This window comes from Coregonus clupeaformis, chromosome 10 (assembly GCF_020615455.1).
Source record: "Coregonus clupeaformis isolate EN_2021a chromosome 10, ASM2061545v1, whole genome shotgun sequence".
In the NCBI taxonomy this organism is placed as follows: Eukaryota; Metazoa; Chordata; class Actinopteri; order Salmoniformes; family Salmonidae; genus Coregonus; species Coregonus clupeaformis.
In genome coordinates this window covers 1409734-1435797 of record NC_059201.1, presented here as the reverse complement: position 1 = coordinate 1435797, position 26064 = coordinate 1409734, and the positions used below count along the sequence as shown (strand labels likewise).

Genomic DNA, 26064 nt, shown 5'->3' with positions numbered 1-26064 from the left:
AGGCGGCTCTCTCTGACAGGCAGACGGCTCTCTCTGACAGGCAGGCGGCTCTCTCTGACAGGCAGGCGGCTCTCTCTGACAGGCAGGCGGCTCTCTCTGACAGGCAGGCGGCTCTCTCTGACAGGCAGGCGGCTCTCTCTGACAGGCAGGCAGCTCTCTCTGACAGGCAGGCAGCTCTCTCTGACAGGCAGGCTGCTCTCTCTGACAGGCAGGCGGCTCTCTCTGACAGGCAGGCGGCTCTCTCTGACAGGCAGGCGGCTCTCTCTGACAGGCAGGCGGCTCTCTCTGACAGGCAGGCGGCTCTCTCTGACAGGCAGGCGGCTCTCTCTGTCAGGCAGGCGGCTCTCTCTGACAGACAGGCGGCTCTCTCTGACAGGCAGGCGGCTCTCTCTGACAGGCAGGCGGCTCTCTCTGACAGGCAGGCGGCTCTCTCTGACAAGCAGGCGGCTCTCTCTGACAGGCAGGCGGCTCTCTTTGACAGGCAGGCAGCTCTCTCTGACAGGCAGGCAGCTCTCTCTGACAGGCAGGCTGCTCTCTCTGACAGGCAGGCAGCTCTCTCTGACAGGCAGGCAGAGAGAGCTGCCTGCAACTAAGGGACATTACACTCATCATGTGTTTGCCGTTAAATCAATAGCCACTTAGGCCACATTTTATTACAACAGGGATGAGAGAACAGTGAAGGAGATGAGCTCACAGAGAGAGAGACTATGGTCGATATACAGTCCACACACACACACACACACACACACACACACACACACACACACACACACACACACACACACACACACACACACACACACACACACACACACACACACACACACAGTCTACTTCTAATAACTGTTTTCCCGTGATGCCTTGCTCCAGGTTTCTCGGTGGACTCTGCTAAGGGCATAATGAGCCGTGGGGAGCTGACCTTTGTGGCGGGGGCTCCGAGAGCCAATCACACGGGAGCGGTGGTGCTGCTGCGTAAAGACAACATGTACCGCCTGGTGCCACAGCACATCCTGTGGGGAGAGGAGCTGGCTTCTTCCTTTGGCTACTCTGTGACTACGGCTGATCTCAACAGTGATGGGTGAGAGTCACATGTACTGCATGTCTACTACTACTACTAATGATCCTATTGATAGCAGTGTAAAGGAATGCATACACAGATACTCTGTAGCCATGTCTCAACAGTGATGGGGGAGTAAGGTTGCAAAATCCCCAGATAACCAGGATTTTCAGAAATCAATGTTGGAGGTTTTCCGGTATCAGGAAGGAATAGGAAAGGATGGAATCCTAGAACTGGGAATCCTCTGACCAGGATTTCTGAAGAACCTCAGTACCATTGGGGATATTATTTGAGTGACAGATGTTGCTAATTTGTATTAATCATCTTCTCATTTGAACCCATGATTCCCTCCCTCCCTCCCTCCCTCCCTCCCTCCCTCCCTCCCTCCCTCCCTCCCTCCCTCCCTCCTCTTATGCTACTGCTATTGATTATTATCACCATTAGTATTTATCAGTCACTTTTTACCCCTGTTTACATATTTACCTAAATTACTCCAGTAGTCCTGCACATTGTAACTACGGTACTGGCACCGACCCTATATATAAACGTCCCTTTTTCAGGACCTTGTCTTTCAAAGATAATTCGTAGAAATCCAAATAACTTTGTAAAGGGTTTAAACACTGTTTCCCATGCTTGTTCAATGAACCATAAACAATTCATGAACATGCACCTGTGGAACGGTCGTTAAGACACTAACAGCTTACAGACGGTAGGCAATTAAGGTCACAGTTATGAATACTTAGGACACTAAAGAGGCCTTTCTACTGACTATGAAAAACACCAAAAGAAAGATGCCCAGGGTCCCTGCTCATCTGCGTGAACGTGCCTTAGGCATGCTGCAAGGAGGCATGAGGACTGCAGATGTGGCCAGGGCAATAAATTGCAATGTCTGTACTATGAGACGCCTAAGACAGCGCTACAGGGAGACAGGACGGACAGCTGATCGTCCTCGCAGTGTCAGACCACGTGTAACAACACCTGCACAGGATCGGTACATCCGAACATCACACCTGCGGGACAGGTACAGGATGGCAACAACAACCACCCGAGTTACACCAGGAACGCACAATCCCTCCATCAGTGCTCAGACTGTCTACAATAGGCTGAGAGAGGCTGGACTGAGGGCTTGTAGGCCTGTTGTAAGGCAGGTCCTCACCAGACATCACCGGCAACAACGTCGCCTATGGGCACAAACCCACCGTCGCTGGACCAGACAGGACTGGCAAAAAGTGCTCTTCATTGACGAGTCGCGGTTTTGTCTCACCAGGTGTGATGGTCGGATTCGCGTTTATCATCGAAGGAATGAGCGTTACACACGAGGCTTGTACTCTGGAGCGGGATGGATTTGGAGGTGGAGGGTCCGTCATGGTCTGGGGCGGTGTGTCACAGCATCATCGGACTGAGCTTGTTGTCATTGCAGGCAATCTCAATGCTGTGCGTTACAGGGAAGACATCCTCCTCCCTCATGTGGTACCCTTCCTGCAGGCTCATCCTGACATGACCCTCCAGCATGACAATGCCACCAGCCATACTGCTCGTTCTGTGCGTGATTTCCTGCAAGACAGGAATGTCAGTGTTCTGCCATGGCCAGCAAAGAGCCCGGATCTCAATCCCATTGAACACGTCTGGGACCTGTTGGATCGGAGGGTGAGGGCTAGGGCCATTCCCCCCAGAAATGTACGGGACCTTGCAGGTGCCTTGATGGAAGAGTGGGGTAACATCTCACAGCAAGAACTGGCAAATCTGGTGCAGTCCATGAGGAGGAGATGCATTGCAGTACTTAATGCAGCTGGTGGCCACACCAGATACTGACTGTTACTTTTGATTTTGACCCCCCCCCCCTCTTTTGTTCACGGACACAATATTCCATTTCTGTTAGTCAAATGTCTGTGGAACTTGTTCAGTTTATGTCTCAGTTGTTGAATCTTGTTATGTTCATACAAATATTTACACGTTTGCTGAAAATAAACGCAGTTCACAGTGAGTTTTTTGCTGAGTTTAGGTGGCATATATAAGTTGCAACTTTGAGCACCTTTATCTCCTGAATGTTTTGGAATTCAGGTCTAAAAAGTCACTTTCTGACCACTTCTTCCAAACATGTATGGAAAGTTTTGTTTAAATGAAAAGGGTTGCTGTCAAAAACTGATTCAATTCAAACGGATTTACCCAAATACATTTTGAAACTTTAAACTCCCGGTCCTCTCTCTCAGCTGGACAGACCTGATAGTGGGAGCTCCTAACTACTTTGACAGGAAGACAGAGATCGGAGGTGCTGTATACGTCTTCCTGAACCCATTCGGTAACTGGGAGTATGCTCGGCCAATCAGGCTCAACGGAACCTATGACTCCATGTTTGGGCTGACCGTCAACAATGTAGGAGACCTGGACCGGGACGGATATGATGGTGAGGACTGACCCGATCAAATCAAACTTTATTTAAAGTGCATTCATCGACTGCATGAAGGGACTGAGTGGACAGAGGGGACCGAGCAACTGTTCATACATATAATCTGTGTCCCAAAAGGCACCCTATTCCCTATGTAGTGCACTACTTTTTACCAGAGCCCCTATGGTCCCTGGTCACAAGTGGTGCACTATGTAGGGAATAGGGTGCTATTTGGGATGTATAGCGACTGTTGAAAACATAAATCCTGCATACTGCCGTTGCCAGTAAAGTAAGCCAGAACGGCCCACAGGGGCAGGAGAATCTCCTGATTCAGGAGTTTATATCTGTGTTTGTCTCTCTCCATCCAGACATCGCTGTGGGGGCTCCGTTCGACGGAGATGGCAAAGTGTTCATCTACCGAGGCTCGTCTTCAGGCATCCACACCAAGCCTGCACAGGTGAGAATTTAATTTAATACCAAAAAGCTTTATTGTCCATTCCATTTAACCCCTCCCATCATGTACGTTATTTATACTCCGCCCTCTCAGATCCTGGACGGGGTGGACGAGGGGGTGAAAAGGTTCGGCTACTCCATCTCAGGAGGCCTGGATATCGATGGGAACCTGTACCCTGACCTGGCAGTAGGCTCTCTCGGTGATAAGATGGTTCTGTACAGGTCTCACCCGGTCATTCATGTGACCCGGGACGTATTCGTTGAACCTCAGCAGTATATTGACTTGGAGCAACACAACTGCAAGGGGAGAGATGGGGTGTGGTAGGTTGCATTCACCGATACATCATACTCTTTGTCTCGTGTGTTCATATAGCCTGGTTACCAGTCTTCTCTTCATCTTCAGCCAACCATGAAGGAGTTAGTGGAAGACTGGCAACCAGGCTATTGTGTTTCTGCTGTTGTGAATTAAAACAGGACTCTGTCAACTCTGTTGTTTTCTGTCGTTAGTGTGGAGGTCAAAGTTTGCTTCACCTTTACTGCATATCCAGAGTCTTACTCACCAGACATCAGTAAGTTACACCTCTGTTTAGAAATAGTTATTTCTTCTTTGTTGAATGATGTTTGTTACTCCAGTCAGTCTGTGCTTCAAGTAAGCTGAGCTCTTCCCTGGTGTGCTGACATTTCCCCTCCCTCCATCCCTACCTCCCTCCCTCCCTCCCTCCCTCCCCTCTAGCTCTGGTCCTACTCTTCGAGGCTGACACCGAGCGCAGGAAGCTGGGCCTGCCCCACCGTGTTAGCTTCCTGGGTCGGAGTGCACAGGAGGCGGAGTACACACACACTGATGAGGTGGAGCTGAATGGTCAACGTCATCCCGCCTGCCGGAAAGCCACCTTCCAACTACAAGTAAGGGCTGATAGTCGAGAACAGATGCTTGTTGTTGTTGTTGTTGTTGTTGCTGTTGTTGTTGTTGCTGCTTTAGATGTTGCATAGTGTTCCAAACCTGGGAAGAACTAGTATTTAAGATTTATTTTGCTTATCTGTAAATGATCAAAGGAATAGTAGTCTAAAAAGTTAAATAAAAGCTGAATGAAAACAAATATTATTTCAACCCAGGTCTGCTATAGTCATAACCTCCAAGATAATTTGTAGATAGATACCAATTGACTTCCATATAATGTAATCTCATTGAATAATCGTTTAATCATTCTTTCCGGTGCAGGAGAATATCCGTGACAAGCTGCGTCCCATCTCCCTGACCATCACCCACACCATCAAACCCCCTGTGTTCTCCTCAGACACTCACCCAGAGGAACGACACACGCTACCTCCTGTACTGAGTGTTGCCAGCTCCAACACCCTGCACTCTGAGGTCAGTTCCACACCAACAGGATCAACTTGGGTGGTTTCCCACAGTGACTTTTTTTTCCATGTCCTTGCCTGATCTGAAGTCTGTCTCCTCCGTTGCAGGTGAATTTCCTGAGGGAAGGCTGTGGTGATGATAAGATCTGTCAGAGCAACCTGAAGTTCACCTACCAGTTTGGAACCCGACCTATAACCTCTGACCTCTTCACCCCTCTGCCAAAGTTAGTAGGAATACGCTTTTATATTTCCTAACCCTCTCTCATATCCAGAGATGAGGCATTGAGCTGTTCCAATAGCTGTTTACTATGAGTTTAAACATATCACCTTCTAACCTTCTATTCCAGGGGTTCCCAAACTTTTTCACTCAGGGCACCCCTTCCAGCATTGGGGAACATGCCCCCCCTGCACGTGCCACGTCTATTTCCATGGACACAAACTGTTCACCCTCCGCTTGTTGGTGGAGAGTTTATTTCCTGCAATTCTACACATTTTGTCATGGGGTGCAAAGAAAATGTTGCCATTTAAAGCACATTTTCTTGCAATTCTATACATTTTGCCATGTCTAATGTGTATTCATGTGATATTTGAGTGACAAAAAAATTACTACAATATCTTTGACCTAAAAAAACCGAACTAAAAAAACGGGGTAAAAGGGTAAATTTAAAGCCGTACTGAGTTCCTTTAAAAAGTTCATTTCGGAACCACTGTATCTATTCTTCTGTTCCCCTTCCTCTAACAACTCTGTGTGTGTCCTCCTCCTTCCTGAGATGTGGTAACGTATCATTCCACCATTTTGTTTTCACTCTTCTGTTCCTTCACATCTAACCACTTCTTTTATATTTTCCTCGTCCTCATGTCATACCCAGAGATGATGAGGAGGTGGCAGTGTTCTCTCTGACTGACCAGAGGTCTGTGGTGTTGGAGGTGACCGTCACCAACATGCCCTCTGACCCTCTGCACCCCGAGGAGGACGGTGACGACGCCCACGCCGCCCAGCTAGTGGTCACCCTGCCAGACACCCTGTCATACTCTGGCTTCAGGGGACAACAGGTAGGCTACTGGTCTCCCTGCCAGACACCCTGTCCTCCTCTGGCTTGTAAAAGTAGAGCCCACACACACCATTTCTCCAGCACATACTATGCCTTTTTATTAAGCCAGTTAGTACACAACACTACGATCCAAGAGTGGATTTAACCCCGTGACCTGGCCAGGAATAACCCTGACTTACTTATGGTCACGTAAAACTCAGAGCCCTATGTATGGTCAAATCAGCAGAGGAGTTAACTGGAGGCGTTAACTGTCTCCCATCCATCCTGAGTTAACTGGCTACTGTCTCCCATCCTTCCTGAGTTAACTGGCTACTGTCTCCCATCCATCCTGAGTTAACTGGCTTCTGTCTCCCATCCCATCCTGAGTTAACTGGCTACTGTCTCCCATCCTTCCTGAGTTAACTGGCTACTGTCTCCCATCCATCCTGAGTTAACTGGCTACTGTCTCCCATCCCATCCTGAGTTAACTGGCTTCTGTCTCCCATCCCATCCTGAGTTAACTGGCTGCTGTCTCCCATCCATCCTGAGTTAACTGGCTACTGTCTCCCATCCTTCCTGAGTTAACTGGCTACTGTCTCCCATCCATCCTGAGGTAATGGAACTCTGCTGAACCTGACTGTGTTTCCTGTTTCCTGTGTGTAGGTGGTGTGTCAGGCCAATCAGAATGGCTCTCAGGCAGAGTGCGAGCTGGGAAACCCCCTGAAGAGAGATGCTACACTGAAGTTCTACATCATCCTCAGCACCTCTGCTATCACCATAGAGACCACGGAACTCACTGTCAACCTCCTGCTGGCTACGTAAGTCCTGGATGGACAACTACTTGAAGATTAGGTCCTGAATGAGCCAGTCTCCAGGACCCAAATAAGCCTAGACCTGAGCATAAAACCATGCTCAATCAAAAAATCTGAAAGTGCTTCTTGGTCCTGAGCTTAATATGTGTCCAGGAAACCTAAGTGTCTACATGTGTCTCTCCTCAGCAGTTGGTCCATTTAACTCAGTGTTAGTTTCCTCCTACTATCTATGATGTAATGTGTCCTCACTGTGTGTGGGGTTGTCTCCTCCTCAGTATCAGTGAGCAGCCAGACCTGGCCCCAGTCACAGCCGTGGCCAAAGTCATCATAGAGCTCCCTCTGGCTGTCAGTGGGTAAGTACTGCACTCTAAGTTATCACTTAGGCTTTGTCCCAATGCTTCTCTAATGCATCACCTCCCTCCCTCCCTCCCTCCCTCCCTCCCTCCCTCCCTCCCTCCCTCCTCCCTCCCTCCCTCCCTCCTCCCCCTCCCTCCCTCCCTCCCTCCCCTCCCTCCCTCCCTCCCTCCCTCCCCCCTCCTCCCTCCCTCCCCCTCCCTCCCTCCCTCCCTCCTCCTCCCTCCCCCTCCTCTCCCTCCTCCTCCCTCCCTCCCCCTCCTCCCTCGCCCCTCCCCCTCCCTCCCTCCCTCCTCCCCTCCCTCCTCCTGCCCCTCCCCGCCCTCCCCCTCCCTCCCTCCTCCCTCCCCCTCCCTCCCCCTCCTCCTCCCTCCCTCCCTCCCTCGCCCCTCCCTCCCCCTCCCTCCTCGCCCCTTCCCCCCTCCCTCCCTCCCTCCCTCCCTCCCCGCTCCATCCCTCCCTCCCTCCTTGCCCCCCTCCCCTCCCTCCTCCTCCCTCCCTCCCTCGCCCCCTCCCTCCCCCCTCCCTCCCTCCTTCAAATCATCACTAATTCAAATATCCCAGAAAGGATGGAAAAGATAGAACCCTTTCCAGAGGTATTTGAACAGGACCAAGTCCTATGATTCAGTAGCCAATGTCAATCTGACACAGTAAACAATGGTACCATAAGGCTGTGTCAGGCTCTGTCCATTAGCCCACTAACCCTAACCCTCTGTCTGTTTCTGTGTTGATTCAGGCTGGCCCGGCCACACCAGCTGTTCTTCAGTGGAGCTGTGAAGGGGGAGAGCGCTATGGAGACACTGGACGACGTGGGCAGCGCTCTGGAGTTTGAGTTTACGGTGAGATTGATTGATTGATCATTTATTTTTATTTGACAATTAAAAATAGCCAACAGAAAATATTACATGGATCGTTCCACCAATTCGGTGCCTTTTTGAGAAGTGTAACTTGGTGGAAAAAAACCCACATTTGATTTCACCAAATTTTAACATTCTGTCAGAAGGAGCACATGTTCAACTTCATAAAAAACACGTTTTCCATTGTAAATATAAAAATGACTATAGTAAGTACCTATTAAGTGCCAAATAAAGTAACAGGGTTGACCGTAACATGTTGACCGTAACAGGGTGGACCGTATCAGGGTTGACCGTAACAAGGTTGACGATTTCATCTTAAATCAGCCATGAATCCCCTCGTGACAGGGGGAATGGAAGCTTGTTGTGTGCAACAGGAAGTGGCAATTCAAGCTTCACAAAAAAAAGGAAATTGCAAAAATATTTCTAGCCTGTCTATCTACGCTATGCTCAACCCGCTCAGTTTTCCACGAAACACCAGAAAATGACCACAAATAGTAAAACTATGTCATCTGTTTTTACACTATGGTTTGACTATTAGACTTTCAATGTCATTGTCAAAATGCTGAATTTTTGCACTTTAGCAAGCATTTATTCAGATTTTTGAATTCTCTATGTGGTCTATATTAAAGCCAAGGGCACTTCATTTAATATAGCAGGCTTTTCAAATTAAATATTGGTGCACAATTTCTACTTAAAATATCAATAAGAAGCAAAAGGCACTCTTTTTTGTGGAACGACCCAGACGTGACCCCTCAAACGACCCATACACGACCCACACACAACCCATATACGACCCACATACATTGAGGACCACTTTAGAAATAAGTGTTGTAATTCATGCTTTCAAATGTTATCATATGGGATCAAATCCACAACATCCTTGATTTGCAGTATATGTTATTTTTATCCAAAATAAAATTACATTCAATAAAACAATAACATCAGAGGGCTTATTTCCATTGAGTTCCTCTATTTCCTATTTTTGAGAACAAGAGACGGTGTAGCATGACAGTGTAGCATAGCATCTTTCTATTGCTGTGAACAGGAGAAAAAACGTGGCCACTAAATTAACCCTTCGCTAAGCCCCGCCCCAGAATTCTGGGCAACCAGTCACAGCGTTCCAATGGATAGCAACTGTCATCCAGTCAAGGGTGTGATTGCGGCCGGCGATACGCGGCGTTCCTGCATCTGCACGAACCCCTTCTTTCTATTGGTCAATTTTTAATCTAGGACTCCGGTACAAAGGCGGGAGCGCGCCAGTACAGTAGGTGGCCCCAATGCACCATAACGTTGGACGCCAACCGCCGATAAACCCCACAGAAGAAGCTAAAACAGTGTCCTTTGCCCACGCCTGTCAGGTACTGGTTTCCCGCAGTTCTGTTAACAACAGAGAGGGCAGGTGGGAGCGAAGGACACTGTGTGCTAGCTAGCTAGGGCTCTGGTACACAGGCGGGAGGCGGGGGGGCAACACGGTAGACAGTGTTCATGCAGATCCCAATGCTCTAGTGGGGAGTGTTCCTGCAGATGCAGGAATGCCCATATGCGGGCCACAATCACGCACTATTGGATGAGTCCGACACATTGGACAAGCTCACGTTTAAATCACATGAAAGCCAGTGAGGGTATGGCAAAAACGGAGAGTGTATGTATTGTATTGTTTAAATGGCTAAATAATTTAACAATGCGCCAGGAGTACTTGCTACTGTGATTCCTGAAATGAAGAGCCTGTCGATGGAGTACTTTTCAAATCCAAAATTATACTTTTGTTACATTGTTAGCTAGCTCTCAGTCTCATTGAACACCAAACGTTCCAAACGCTAGCTAGCTTAATATAACTTTGTTTTCTTGCTGACAGTTAATTCTACATTACAAACATAATTTTACCAGCTTCCCGTGAAGTGATTGTAATGACAGTGTGGTAGTCCAAGACAACGATGCTGATCTATGCTGTGATGATAAGAAGTTCGCTTACACTGTACTTTGATTATATAGATTTTATTGCATCAAAGATCACAGTATCAATTTACAGATATCTGCCAGCATCTGGAGAACAACGGCCCAATCTGTTGTCTCCCCCTCCTTTGTCTCAACCAAGTATTTATATCCTATGTAACATAATATGGCGTGATTTTAATAAACCAATCCCTGGCCTCTACATAGCAGACTCTCCTCTATTCCAAGAAACCTATGTAGTAATGTTTTCCAGATGTTTCCGCAAGCAGAGCCAAGTTCCTCTAACACACCATTTGCAAACGTCAGCAAAATCATAAACTCTCAGACACTACAACAGTTTACCACAACATACCCAATAGTTTCTTGATTAGTAAGAGGTAGTTTCGTTGTGTATTACAAACACATTTTGAGATCAGTTTGAGGAGATTTCGCCAGTGGTTGAATGGGGAATTGGGCTTTCCGGGAAAATGTTGTCAGAGGTTACAAAACAGTAACCAAGGGGGCCAGGCTTAGCATAGGCTCAATTGTAAGCTTTAGATAATATTTCAAGTAATAATTTGTTTCGATCATAATCATTTTATATTGACCGTGTTTCATTCAACTAATCAATCAATTCTCCATGTTTTGATTAGGTGACCAACACCGGGCCGTCCCTGCAGACTCTAGGCTCAGCCTTCCTCAACATAATGTGGCCTCATGAGCTGTCCAATGGGAAGTGGCTCCTGTACCCCACCGCTCTTCACTTCCAGGGCCATCCAGAAACACACTGTACCCCCCACACCTCCCTCAACCCACGCAAGTTCTCCCACAGCTCTCCTTCTGAAGACCAGCCAAAGGCTACAGTACGTGCACTAGAACAGTCAAATACCTTTATTTTGTTTTCCCAACAATGCAGTAGTCAATATCAATAGTGAAAATATGATACTATAAAATAAAGTAAAGTAGAACAGAAACACACAAGAAACAGAAATAACAAGAACAGGAGAAAGTAAGTCAGCTATATACAGGCTCAGTTCCAGGGTCAGTAGCTATATACAGGGACAGTTCCAGGGTCAGTAGCTATATACAGGGACAGTTCCAGGGTCAGTAGCTATATACAGGGACAGTTCCAGGGTCAGTAGCTATATACAGGGTCAGTTCCAGGGTCAGTAGCTATATACAGGGACAGTTCCAGGGTCAGTAGCTATATACAGGGACAGTTCCAGGGTCAGTAGCTATATACAGGGACAGTTCCAGGGTCAGTGCCTATAGTCAATAAGCTATATGTACACTCATTATACAAAACATTAAGAACACCTGCTCTTTCCATGACAGACTGACCAGGTGAATCCAGGTGAAAGCTATGATCCCTTATTGATGTCACCTTTTAAATCCACTTCAATCAGTGTAGATGAAGTGGAGGAGACAGGTTAAAGAAACATTTGTAAGTCTTGAGACAATTGAGACATGGATTGTGTGTGTGTGCATGGGCAAGAAAAAATATTTAAAGCTGCAATATGTAACTTTTTGGGCGACCCCACCAAATTCACATAGAAATATGAGTTATAGATCTGTCATTCTCATTGAAAGCAAGTCTAAGAAGCGGTAGATCTGTTCTATGTGCACTATTTCTATGCTTCCTGTTCTTAAGTTTAGTTTTTGCTTCTTTTGCTTTTGGTTTTGTGCACCAGCTGAATATACAATATTTTGGATTATGGAAAATATATTTCACAGTGGTTTAGATGGTACAATGATTCTCTACGCTATTCTTGCTTGTTTTGTCACATAAACTGAAATTAGGCAAACTATTAGAATTTTTGCAACCAAGAAATGGCGGAGCGATTTCAGTATATTGCATCTTTAAGTGCCTTTGAACGAGTTATGGTAGTATGTGCCAGGCACACCGGTTTGAGTGTGTCAAGAACTGCAACGCTGCTGGGTTTTTCACACTTAACAGTTTCCTGTGTGTATTAAGAATGGTCCACCACCCAAAAGACATCCAGCCAACTTGACACAGCTGTGGGAAACATTGGAGTCAACATGGGCCAGCATCCCTGTGGAATGCTTTCGACACCTTGTAGTCCATGCCCCGATGAATTAAGTCTGTTCTGAGGGCAAAAGGGGGTGCAACTCAATATTAAGAAGGTGTTCCTAATGTTTTGTACACTCAGTATATGATAAACTGAGTAGCAGCAATGTATATGGTCCTCTGTAGCTGGTCCTCTGTAGCTCAGCTGGTAGAGCACGGCGCTTGTAACGCCAAGGTAGTGGGTTCGATCCCCGGGACCACCCATACACAAAAATGTATGCACGCATGACTGTAAGTCGCTTTGGATAAACGCGTCTGCTAAATGGCATATTATTATTATTATTATTATTATTATTATTATATGCTGATTGTGTGTGTGTGTGTGTGTGTGTGTGTGTGTGTGTGTGTGTGTGTTGTAGAGTCAGTATGAATGTGTGTGCGTGTTGTGTATGTGAGCAAATTAAGTGTGTGTGTGTGTATATTGGAGTGTAAGTGTGTGTGTGTGTGTGTAGAGTTCTGTGAGTGTGCATAGAGTCAGTGAAAAAATAAAATAGAGGAGTCAATGCGCCGCCCCATTGGTCTCCCGGTCGCGGCCGGCTACAGCATAGCTCTCTCTGTAACTTTCCAGATTCCTAGTTCCCATCTACCCTTCATTGACCCCAACATATACAGTGAGGGGAAAAAAGTATTTGATCCCCTGCTGATTTTGTACGATTGCCCACTGACAAATAAATGATCAGTCTATAATTTTAATGGTAGGTTTATTTGAACAGTGAGAGACAGAATAACAACAAAAAAATCCAGAAAAACGCATGTCAAAAATGTTATAAATTGTTTTGCATTTTAATGAGGGAAATAAGTATTTGACCCCCTCTCAATCAGAAAGATTTCTGGCTCCCAGGTGTCTTTTATACAGGTAACGAGCTGAGATTAGGAACACACTCTTAAAGGGAGTGCTCCTAATCTCAGTATGTTACCTGTATAAAAGACACCTGTCCACGAAGCAATCAATCAATCAGATTCCAAACTCTCCACCATGGCCAAGACCAAAGAGCTCTCCAAGGATGTCAGGGACAAGATTGTAGACCTACACAAGGCTGGAATGGGCTACAAGACCATCGCCAAGCAGCTTGGTGAGAAGGTGACAACAGTTGGTGCGATTATTCGCAAATGGAAGAAACACAAAATAACTGTCAATCTCCCTCGGCCTGGGGCTCCATGCAAGATCTCACCTCGTGGAGTTGCAATTATCATGAGAACGGTGAGGAATCAGCCCAGAACTACACGGGAGGATCTTGTCAATGATCTCAAGGCAGCTGGGACCAAAGTCACCAAGAAAACAATTGGTAACACACTACGCCGTGAAGGACTGAAATCCTGCAGCGCCCGTAAGGTCCCCCTGCTCAAGAAAGCACATATACAGGCCCGTCTGAAGTTTGCCAATGAACATCTGAATGATTCAGAGGAGAACTGGGTGAAAGTGTTGTGGTCAGATGAGACCAAAATTGAGCTGTTTGGCATCAACTCAACTCGCCGTGTTTGGAGGAGGAGGAATGCTGCCTATGACCCCAAGAACACCATCCCCACTGTCAAACATGGAGGTGGAAACATTATTCTTTGGGGGGGGGTTTCTGCTAAGGGGACAGGACAACTTCACCGCATCAAAGGGACGATGGACGGGGCCATGTACCATCAAATCTTGGGTGAGAACCTCCTTCCCTCAGCCAGGGGATTGACAATGGTTCGTGAATGGGTATTCCAGCATGACAATGACCCAAAACACACGACCAATGCAACAAAGGAGTGGCTCAAGAAGAAGCACATTAAGAGTGGCCTAGCCAGTCTCCAGACCTTAATCCCATAGAAATCTGTGGAGGGAGCTGAAGGTTTGAGTTGCCAAACATCAGCCTCGAAACCTTAATGACTTGGAGAAGATCTGCAAAGAGGAGTGGAACAATATCCCTCCTGAGATGTGCGCAAACCTGGTGGCCAACTACAAGAAACGTCTGACCTCTGTGATTGCCAACAAGGGTTTTGCCACCAAGTACTAAGTCATGTTTTGCAGAGGGGTCAAATAGTTATTTCCCTCAATAAAATGCAAATCAATTTCTAACATTTTTGACATGCGTTTTTCTGGATTTTGTTGTTGTTATTCTGTCTCTCACTGTTCAAATAAACCTACCATTAAAATTGTAGACTGATCATGTCTTTGTCAGTGGGCAAACGTACAAAATCAGCAGGGGATCAAATACTTTTTTCCCTCACTGTACATTCCTTATACATGTAAAGTAATTAATGAGTTATAGTACGGTAACATGAATCAGTACATTTCAAGCCTAACAATAGCACATGTTGTCTTTGCAGCTGGCTTCTAAGTGGAAATTGCTCAGTTCTGCCCCCAGGACAAGACTCATGACAATAAACGTCAACCTGCTTATTGCATTATTTTATTTTTTTTACATTCACCTCAGTTAGAAACAAGTGCACCCGGAAGAAATCGTCCAAGTCTTTACATTTACGTCATTTAGCAGACGCTCTTATCCAGAGCGACTTACAAATTTGTGCATTCACCTTATGATAGCCAGTGGGACAACCACTTTACAAAAAATTAATATTATTATTATTTTATATATTTTGTGGGGGGGGGGGAGGGGGGTAGAAGGATTAATTTTATACTATCCCAGGTATTCCTTAAAGAGGTAGGGTTTCAAGTGTCTCCGGAAGGTGGTCAGTGACTCCGCTGTCTTGGCGTCGTGAGGGAGCTTGTTCCACCATTGGGGTGCCAGAGCAGCGAACAGTTTTGACTGGGCTGAGCGGGAACTGTGCTTCCGCAGAGGTAGGGGGACCAGCAGGCCAGAGGTGGAAGAACGCAATGCCCTCGTTTGGGTGTAGGGACTGATCAGACCCTGAAGGTAAGGAGGTGCCGTTCCCCTCACAGCTCCATAGGCAAGCACCATGGTCTTGTAGCAGATGCAAGCTTCAACTGGAAGCCAGTGGAGTGTGCGGAGGAGCGGGGTGACGTGAGAGAACTTGGGAAGGTTGAACACCAGACGGGCTGCAGCATTCTGGATGAGTTGTAGGGGTTTAATGGCACAGGCAGGGAGCCCAGCCAACAGCGAGTTGCAGTAATCCAGACGGGAGATGACAAGTGCCTGGATTAGGACCTGTGCCGCTTCCTGTGTAAGGTAGGGTCGTACTCTGCGAATGTTGTAGAGCATGAACCTACAGGATTGGGTCACCGCTTTGTTGTTAGCAGAGAACGACAGGGTGTTGTCCAGGGTCACGCTAAGGTTCTTTGCAGTCTGGGAGGAGGACACAATGGAGTTGTCAACCGTGATGGCGAGATCATGGAGCGGGCAGTCCTTCCCCGGGAGGAAGAGCAGCTCCGTCTTGCAGAGGTTCAGCTTGAGGTGGTGATCCGACATCCACACTGATATGTCTGCCAGACATGCAGAGATGCGATTCGCCACCTGGTTATCAGAAGGGGGAAAGGAGAAGATTAATTGTGTGTCGTCTGCGTAGCAATGATAGGAGAGACCATGTGAGGATATGACAGAGCCAAGTGACTTGGTGTATAGAGAGAATAGGAGAGGGCCTAGAACTGAGCCCTGGGGGACACCAGTGGTGAGAGAACGTGGTGCGGATACAGATTCTCGCCATGCCACCTGGTTGGAGCGACCTGTTCAGGTTGGACGCAATCCAAGAGTGAGCCGCGCCGGAGATGCTCAACTCGGAGAGGGTGGAGAGGAGGATCTGATGGTTCACAGTATCAAAGGCAGCAGATAAGTCTAGAAGGATGAGAGCAGAGGAGAGAGAGTTAGCTTTCTTCAAAGTCTTTCTTCAAAGCTTTCTTTAAGTCTTCAATTTACACAACTCTGTGGATTATAAGAAATAAGTTATTGTAAACAAAAATGCCGTCCTCTGTTTCCTGTCCCCACGAACAGGCCAAGAGGAAGGGGCGGTCCCACCCGGAAGAGGAGGGGCATGTGATGAACAAGGGCAGTCTGGGTAGGACCACGCCCGCTGTGGCCGCCTCCGAGAGACGCAAGTCACTCAAACTGGTGAGGGAGGGAGGGAGGGAGGGAGGGAGGGAGGGAGGGGAGAGAGAAGGTCAGATTCAATTAACCTGCACTGCATAAATATGCTCCAATCCCTAAGAGCCCTGTATGCAATGCACAGCATCCTTACTGCAAGTTTGATTGAATACCAACCCTGCTATTCTCATGGCTTGTCTTCCCTCCCCCCGTGTGTCTGTAGGACTGTGTGCTGGGTTCAGCGCGCTGCGTCCTCTTCCAGTGTCCTCTCCACAGCTTCTCTGGCTCGGCTGTCCTCAAGATCCAGGGACGTTTGTGGAACAGCACTTTCCTGGAGGTAAAACACCACATCACCTATCACATTGTGGTAATAAAGACTACTGTTCCCATAATGCAATGCATTACACGCCGGCATGTTGATAGAATTGTATGGCCTTTTATGGCCACACACCTATGTACTTTGCTAGCTGAAGCATCTGGTTATTAAAAGTTATAATCCTACACATTCATTAAAGTACCACCACTCAACACCCCCATAGGGTGGTGCACAATTGGCCCAGCGTCGTCCGGGTTTGGCCGGTGTAGGCCGTCATTGTAAATAAGAATTTGTTCTTAACTGACTTGCCTAGTTAAATAAAGGTAAAAAAAATTATTTAAAAAACAATCTCAACGTTCCCATACCGGAGATCCCTCAATATCTCAACGCTCCCATACCGGAAATCCCTCAACATCTCAACGCTCCCATACCGGAAATAATATATTTCCATACAAATGTATGTATTACAAATACATTTACAAATGTATGTCACACATTAAAATACATTTCAAAATGCATAGTAAATACATTATTTGGCCTATTTTTTTATATTTCACGTATCCTAAAATGCATCCAAAAATGTTTGTTTTAAATGTATTATTTCCCCGTATGGGCTGCCTATTACACTCTGGCACAGTTCCAGTCAACCTTTATGTCTCTGCTTGGCACATTTCCTGAACGTAATGCAAGTGTATGATAATAGTAGCATTTGTATTGATGAAACAGTTACTGTGAAAGGGGTGAGAGCAATCACAGACAATCACAGACTGTAACTACAAAGGCAACACGAGGGCGGGCTGAACAGGGGGAACGCTATACTTTTGACTATGTATAAATCAACATTAGCCGTCATTGTCTAACCTCTTTGTCATGTGTTGATATGGAAACAATGAGTAGGTGTCTCAAAGTGGGGTCCGCCGAGTTTACAGGATGTAATATTATGAATCGTTATGTTCTTAACCCTGGGCAACAAGGGCCTAATTATAATTATAATTCTTCTTGCTTCTTGAATTCCGCTTTTTACATAAATGTACTGTATAAATGCACTGTAATTTAAATCTAGAATCCTTAGTTGCTACATCAAGTTTTGCTGTGGAATACCATGATACACCCAGTGATTCTTGAAGAACATAGCTTATAAATGCCACATAAGCTTAGTTCAACTGTCGTACCCAATCAGAACCCAAATAGCTTGTTTTACGCCAATGTTTGTAAACAAAGTAAATGTAAACAAACACTGTATAGCCTCAACACATGGTAAATCTATAATATATCATGGATGGTCAGTCCTTGCATACATAGCGCTGGCTGTGAATTTAAGAGTTGTTACATTTCTCCAGGCCCATTCTTCCGTTTTTTACCAAAACAGAGGCGGGGTGCTGCTTTGCTATTAACTGTAGCTTTAAAACTGCAAAGTCTTCTCTCTGCCTCATGGCAAAATGTGTAGAATTGCATGATATTAGCTTAAAAGCTGCAACAACAAAACATCTTTCTGCCCCATGACAAAATGTGTAGAATTGCAGGAAATTTGCAACATTTTCTCTCTGATGCCAAGAGGTGGGCCTTTAAAATGTTCCTTCCCAGGGCCCGAGACTTGGTTTATCCAGCCATGCACTGCCAGTCAGAGTAAAACTCCTTGTATGCTATTTTTTATATTAGATATTATTTATCCCCATCGAGTTATGTGGAGGTCCCTGATGAATTTGCTATCGCAAAAGGTGTCCCTGGCCCCAAAAGGTTTAAGAACCCCTGGACTAAAGCATAAACTGATCTCAATCTGCTACCAGAATAACATAATATTCTTGATGATAATCATATGAAATATATCATGGATAATGTGTGTCCACTCTAATCTCCTCTAATCTCTCCCACTTCAGTGTTCTGTAGCTAGCTACTGGTCAGAGCCACTCTAATCTCCTTCACCTAGTAAAGGTCTAGTGTTGATCCTTTCTCTTCTCTCTCCTCTCCTCTCTTCTCTCTCTTCCCTCTCCTCTCCCCTCTTCTCTCCTCTCCTCTCCTCTCTTCTCTCTCTTCCCTCCCCTCTCCTCTCCTTTCTCCTCTCCTCTCCTCTCCTCTCCTCTCCTCTCCTCTCCTCTCCTCTCCTCTCCTCTCCTCTCCTCTCTTCCCTCTCATCTCCTCTCTTCTCTCTTCTTTCCTCTCCTCTCCTCTCTCTTACCTCTTCTATCTCCTCTCTCTTACCTCTTCTCTCTCCTCTCTCCTCTCTCTTCCCTCTCCTCTTCCCTCTTCTCTTCTCTTCTCTTCTCTTCTCTTCTCTTCTCTTCTCTTCTCTTCTCTTCTCTTCTCTTCTCTTCTCTTCTCTTCTCTTCTCTTCTCTTCTCTTCTCTTCTCTTCTCTTCTTGCCTCTCTCTTCTCTCTCTCTCTCTTCTCTCTCTCTCTCCTCTCTTCTCTCTTCTCTCCATCAGGAGTTCCCATCAGTCAGTGCTCTGGAGCTGCTGGTTAGAGCCAACATCACAGTCAAGTCCAGCATCAAACACCTGGTGCTGAGGGATTCTGCCGCACAGGTAACACACACAAACAAACACAGTAACTAGGGCCAGGCTTTTCCTGACCATATGTCCTGAGTAAGACAAGACTCTGGGCTCAAGCTACTAGTGACACATACACAGTTTTTACAAGACACTTCACAACAAAGCAGTCATTGCTTTATATTGCTGTGTTTTCCCTGTAGGTCCCAGTGATGATTTACCCAGAGATTGGTCTGACTGCCCAGTACTGGATCCCCTGGTGGTGGATCCTCACAGCCATCCTGGCTGGTATCCTGGTGCTGGCCCTGCTGGTCTGCATCCTCTGGAAGGTACCAACACACATCATATATGACTATACCTACTGTGGTTACTGTACCCATGTTATCCTGGATGCACCAGGGCAGTGATTGGGGACGTTGCCCTGTGTAGGGTGCCGTCTTTCGGATGGGACGTTAAATGGTTGCCCTGACTCTCTGTCGTCACTAAAGATCCCACGGCACTTATCATAAGCGTATGGGTGTTAACCCCGGTGTCCTGGCAAAATCACCAATCTGGCCCTCATACCATCATGGACACCTAATCATCCCCAGCTTCCAATTGGCTCGTTCATTCCCCCCTGCTCTCCCCTGTAACTATACCTCAGGCCGTTGCTGTAAATGAGAATGTTCTCGGCAGTGGTTGGAACCATTTTAGGGAACAGAACCAGAAACTGAAAAAGGACAACATTTTCAGAGGAACGGAAAAACCGAACAGGGAACGAAAGTGATCTCTACTATTCCGGAACAGAACCGTAGAAAATGTCACATCTTGAAAACCGGTTAATAACGTTATTTTTAATTCTAAAAATATTCCTAATATCTATTATATAATTCTGTAATTCGGTGAAGTTATAATGCTAGTAATAGCCTAAACACATTCCAGTGCACGTTATGATGTTCAACACTTCAAGCCCCCTCCATGTCCACGCCTCTCTCTCGCTCTCTCCCCACCCATCTGGTGCCTGCACTTATCTGACCAATCAAACATGAAACTACGTTACCGATTCCAAATGAATGAGCTAAATGTAAAAAATTATGTCGATTTCACAGGTTAAAAAAAATTACGAAAAGGACCTATATAAACAGTTACTTTTTTGGGGTTCGAACCGGTTCAGAACTTTATATTCTGGTCGAAACATCGGAAACGATTGGAAAATTATTTTGGTTCCAACCCCTGGTTCTTACTCAACTTTCCTGGTAAAACAAAGGTAAAATAAATAAATACATGGCTGGTGTACTGGTGCTGACCCTGCATACTCTGGAAGGTCCACACACATCATACTGTATATTAGTTACTGTACCTAGCTACATACCTCTATTATCATTTCTGGTATACTGGTGCTGACCCTACTGGTCTGCATGCTGTGGAAGCAGACTATCCTTCCTTATCCTCTTATCATTCAATCATAATGTTTTTTTGTATCAAGCTGTGATCTTCAGATCTTCGTTCTATTCTCCTCTCCTCTCCTCTCTCTGAGATTAGTCATTTGTTTTATCTCTGCTCTAGTCCGTCTCTCCTCTCCACACCTCTAGTCCAACTCTCCTCTCCACATCTCTAGTCCATCTCTCCTCTTCACACCTCTAGTCCGTCTCTCCTCTCCACATCTCTAGTCCAACTCTCCTCTCCACACCTCTAGCCCGTCTCTCCTCTCCACATCTCTAGTCCGTCTCTCCTCTCCACATCTCTAGTCCGTCTCTCCTCTCCACATCTCTAGTCCAACTCTCCTCTCCACACCTCTAGTCCGTCTCTCCTCTCCACATCTCTAGTCCGTCTCTCCTCTCCACATCTCTAGTCCGTCTCTCCTCTCCACATCTCTAGTCCGTCTCTCCTCTCCACATCTCTAGTCCGTCTCTCAGCTCCACACCTCTAGTCCAACTCTCCTCTCCACATCTCTAGTCTGTCTCTCCTCTCCACATCTCTAGTCCGTCTCTCCTCTCCACATCTCTAGTCCGTCTCTCCTCTCCACATCTCTAGTCCGTCTCTCCTCTCCACACCTCTAGTCCATCTCTCCTCTCCACACCTCTAGTCCGTCGCTTCTCTCCACATCTCTAGTCCGTCTCTCCTCTCCACATCTCTAGTCCGTCTCTCCTCTCCACACCTCTAGTCCGTCTCTCCTCTCCACACCTCTAGTCCGTCTCTCCTCTCCACACCTCTAGTCCGTCTCTCCTCTCCACACCTCTAGTCCGTCTCTCCTCTCCACACCTCTAGTCCGTCTCTCCTCTCCACACCTCTAGTCCATCTCTCCTCTCAACACCTCTAGTCTGTCTCTCCTCTCCACACCTCTAGTCCGTCTCTCCTCTCCACATCTCTAGTCCGTCTCTCCTCTCCACATCTCTAGTCCAACTCTCCTCTCCACACCTCTAGTCCGTCTCTCCTCTCCACATCTCTAGTCCGTCTCTCCTCTCCACACCTCTAGTCCGTCTCTCCTCTCCACACCTCTAGTCCGTCTCTCCTCTCCACACCTCTAGTCCAATTCTCCTCTCCACACCTCTAGTCCAACTCTCCTCTCCACACCTCTAGTCCGTCTCTCCTCTCCACATCTCTAGTCCGTCTCTCCTCTCCACATCTCTAGTCCGTCTCTCCTCTCCACATCTCTAGTCCGTCTCTCCTCTCCACATCTCTAGTCCGTCTCTCCTCTCCACACCTCTAGTCCGTCTCTCCTCTCCACATCTCTAGTCCATCTCTCCTCTCCACATCTCTAGTCCGTCTCTCCTCTCCACATCTCTAGTCCGTCTCTCCTCTCCACACCTCTAGTCCGTCTCTCCTCTCCACACCTCTAGTCCAATTCTCCTCTCCACACCTCTAGTCCAACTCTCCTCTCCACACCTCTAGTCCGTCTCTCCTCTCCACATCTCTAGTCCGTCTCTCCTCTCCACACCTCTAGTCCGTCTCTCCTCTCCACATCTCTAGTCCGTCTCTCCTCTCCACACCTCTAGTCCGTCTCTCCTCTCCACATCTCTAGTCCGTCTCTCCTCTCCACACCTCTAGTCCGTCTCTCCTCTCCACACCTCTAGTCCGTCTCTCCTCTCCACATCTCTAGTCCGTCTCTCCTCTCCACACCTCTAGTCCGTCTCTCCTCTCCACATCTCTAGTCCATCTCTCCTCTCCACATCTCTAGTCCATCTCTCCTCTCCACATCTCTAGTCCGTCTCTCCTCTCCACATCTCTAGTCCGTCTCTCCTCTCCACACCTCTAGTCCGTCTCTCCTCTCCACATCTCTAGTCCGTCTCTCCTCTCCACACCTCTAGTCCGTCTCTCCTCTCCACATCTCTAGTCCGTCTCTCCTCTCCACACCTCTAGTCCGTCTCTCCTCTCCACATCTCTAGTCCGTCTCTCCTCTCCACATCTCTAGTCCGTCTCTCCTCTCCACATCTCTAGTCCAACTCTCCTCTCCACATCTCTAGTCCGTCTCTCCTCTCCACACCTCTAGTCCGTCTCTCCTCTCCACATCTCTAGCCCGTCTCTCCTCTCCACACCTCTTTTACTCTGTACTTCTTTTTCACCTTCCTTCCTTCCTTCCTTCCTTCCTTCCTTCCTTCCTTCCTTCCTTCCTTCCTTCCTTCCTTCCTTCCTTCCTTCCTTCCTTCCTTCCTTCCTTCCTTCCTTCCTTCCTTCCTTCCTTCCTTCCTTCCTTCCTTCCTTCCTTCCTTCCTTCCTTCCCTCCCTCCCTCCCTCCACTACATCTCGGTTGTAACTCTTTCTCCTCCCTCTCTCCTCCTCCTCTCCTCAGTGTGGGTTCTTCAAGCGTACAGAGCGCCGCCCCCAGTACGAGACAGAATACTACCGCGCCCACATGCACGCTCAGCCCTCTGAGGTGGAGAAGCAGGCATCAGACCAATAGGTTCCTGCTTTCCCCTCCACTCTCCCCCAAGCGGTAAAGCCATGCACCCTGGCCTGCCCTGCACTGCCCTACACTGGCATGCCCTGGTCTCTCACGCCCTGAAGTTGCCCTTAGACACTGATCCAGGTTCAGTTTTGTGTTCCCTCCTCTAATGGTTAGGGTTTGGGGAAGGTTAGCTGATCCTAGATCTGTGCCTAATGGACTGAGACCTGTTGTGCTGCGTGCTGTGGCTCTGCCTGCCGTGTGATCTGATCCTAGATCTGTGCCTAATGGACTGAGACCTGTTGTGCTGCGTGCTGTGGCTCTGCCTGCCGTGTGATCTGATCCTAGATCTGTGCCTAATGGACTGAGACCTGTTGTGCTGCGTGCTGTGGCTCTGCCTGCCGTGTGATCTTTGACCTAAATTCTGTACCTGAAACAAGTTCATTCTGGCACAAGGAAGTTGTGTTCATGTTCCTAATCATTCCGATTCTATTCATTAACATTATCATTCCATCTGGTCCCACACTTTGATAAGAATGTTAGAATGCCAGAATGAACATGTGTTCTCTGTTGTTCTTTTGTGTTTCTGACAAAATGGCGGTGCTGCAAGACTGTGGTGGCTGTAGGTGAAATGTCAGCGTGTGTCAGCACAATTGTAATGTTTTGCAAGGCACTGGTGTGTTTTCTTTGCTTGTGTGTCACCTGTTTTACTGACGTTTTACAAGTCATCTGAACATTTTGGCTTCTGTGGCACATACACAATGTTTTGCGGAATCAGAACCAAAAAAATCTCCTTCAGGTTACTCAGCGGCATCAGCAAAGTGCATTTTTCATACCCTCCCTCCCTCCCCCCTCTCTCTCCCCCACAGTGTGGTTTCTTCCGTCGGGTCCAGTATGAAGACAAAGTGCCTCAGTACCATGCGGTGAAGATTCCCCGTCAGGACCGTCCCCAGTTCCATCAGAGCCAGCAGAAGGCAGGGATCCTCCAGAAGAAAGAGTGGGCTACACACTGGAGCGATGGAACCTCCTGATCAACAACAACAACAACAACAACAACAAGGAATTGAATAACAACAAACACCCATTTAACGCTATGACACTCACTAACTCTGCAGTGTAATAAATCTGTGCACACAGACTGATTGTGTCACAACAGCGTTGCTCACGTTGAGGCTACATCCATATTATTCACCCTTCTACAGTGTGCAAGTGGATGTATTCATGCACACAGATAACGCTGACTACTCTCTCCTACATATTTATTTGGACAGTGATGCTCACCTTTTACATTGTCTCTATAGTCCAACATTTTGGATTTGAGATCAAATGTTTCATATGAGGTGACAGTGCATATTGTCACCTTTCACTTAAGGGTATTTTCATACATATCTGATTTACCGTTTAGAAATGAAAGCACTTTATAGATCTAGTCCCCCCCCCCATTTGAATATGTCATAAGTATTTGGACAAATGTCACTTTATAGCGTCAAGTTTAGTATTTGGTCCCGTATTCCTGGCACACAATGACTACATCAAGCTTGTGACTCTACAAACTTGTAGATGTTTCTAAACACTTCTACATGAATGTGGATGCTACCGTGATTATGGATAATCATGAATGAATCGTGAATGATGATGAGTGAGAAGGTTATTGAGGGATAAAGATCTTGCCACCCCAAGACATGCTAACCTCCCCTGTTGTCGGTAATGGCTTTGAGGTAGCTTCTGTAACTTTCTCACTCATCATTATTCAAGATTCATGATTCATTCATGATTTTTCTTAGTCATGGCATGATCAGGATTGATTTAGAAGTGTTCACAAACATCTTATCACCTCACTTAGAAATACAATTACTCCAGTCATCATTCACCATTCAGTTCCTGTTGGGCAAAACCCAACCAAAACAAAACTGCGAATGCATCCTAGTAGTTCGTAGAGTCACAAGCTTAACGTAGTCGTTGCATGCTAGAAATATGGGACCAAGTACTAAACTTTTGACTGTCTTGGTACACTATAAGTCAAATTTGTCCAAATACTTAAATCAGATATAAAAAAATACCCTTAAATAAAAGGTGACAGTCTGTACTGTCACCTCATATGAAAATGTGATCTAAAATCCCAAGTGCTGGAGTATAGAGCCAAATGTTAAAATCACTGTCCAAATACATACATTACATAGGGGAGTGTACATCAATATTTCCCACCTACTTACTGGATTATGTCCCTCACTGTTTTTGAATTGACGTCAGGACATCAAATTCATGAAGAAGTGTAATTTAAATAATATGCCATTTAGCAGACGCTTTTATCCAAAGCGACTTACAGTCATGCGTGTATACATTTTTGTGTATGGGGTGGTCCCGGGGATCGAACCCACTACCTTGGCGTTACAAGCGCCGTGCTCTACCAGCGCCGTGCTCTACCAGCTGAGCTATAGAGGAGCTGTGTAATTCTGTGTAAAAGTGTAATTTAAAGATGCACTACGCAGAAATTGCGCCGCTAATAGTTCGCCTCATTTCAGTTTATGTGACAAAACAAAGAAATATATTGTGGAGAATCGTTGTACCATCTAAACCGCTGTGAAATGTATTTTCCAAAACCAAAAATATTGTATTTTCAGCTGTTTGAAGCTGGTGTGCAAAAAACGAAACTTAAGAACGGGAAATATAGATAAAGCTGGCATTTTTCCTATTTTGTTGCCTTACAACCTGGAATTAAAATGGATTTTTTGGGGGTTTGTATCATTTGATTTACACAACATGCCTACCACTTTGAAGATGCAAAATATTTTTTATTGTGAAACAAACAAGAAATAAGACAAAAAAACAGAAAACTTGAACGTGCATAACTATTCACCCCCCCCAAAGTCAATACTTTGTAGAGCCACCTTTTGCAGCAATTACAGCTGCAAGTCTCTTGGGGTATGTCTCTATAAGCTTGGCACATCTAGCCACTGGGATTTTTGCCAATTCTTCAAGGCAAAACTGCTCCAGCTCCTTCAAGTTGGATGGGTTCCGCTGGTGTACAGCAATCTTTAAGTCATATCACAGATTCTCAATTGGATTGAGGTCTGGGCGTTGACTAGGCCATTCCAA

The 26064-nt window shown here is 46.5% G+C and overlaps 1 protein-coding gene across 3 annotated transcripts in view; it reads left to right on the top strand.

Moving 5' to 3' along the window:
* LOC121574739 (integrin alpha-7-like) overlaps nt 1-24106 on the top strand; it is an 81708-nt gene extending 57602 nt beyond the window's left edge. For 2 of the 3 annotated variants that reach the window (XM_045222808.1, XM_045222807.1), the window contains exons 5-22: nt 871-1078; nt 3268-3461; nt 3812-3900; nt 3991-4217; nt 4404-4465; nt 4630-4799; nt 5116-5265; nt 5364-5479; nt 6125-6308; nt 6950-7104; nt 7374-7451; nt 8189-8291; nt 10895-11104; nt 16215-16331; nt 16528-16641; nt 19044-19142; nt 19310-19435; nt 23838-24106. In XM_045222808.1, the coding sequence (XP_045078743.1) occupies nt 871-1078; nt 3268-3461; nt 3812-3900; nt 3991-4217; nt 4404-4465; nt 4630-4799; nt 5116-5265; nt 5364-5479; nt 6125-6308; nt 6950-7104; nt 7374-7451; nt 8189-8291; nt 10895-11104; nt 16215-16331; nt 16528-16641; nt 19044-19142; nt 19310-19435; nt 23838-23999 (2564 nt within the window). In that variant the 3' untranslated portion in view covers nt 24000-24106. Of the gene's footprint in view, nt 1-870; nt 1079-3267; nt 3462-3811; nt 3901-3990; nt 4218-4403; nt 4466-4629; nt 4800-5115; nt 5266-5363; nt 5480-6124; nt 6309-6949; nt 7105-7373; nt 7452-8188; nt 8292-10894; nt 11105-16214; nt 16332-16527; nt 16642-19043; nt 19143-19309; nt 19436-22875; nt 23020-23837 lie in introns of all 3 variants that reach the window. The other variant, XM_045222809.1, reaches the window with a different exon arrangement.
* Nucleotides 24107-26064: the final 1958 nt, after the last annotated feature.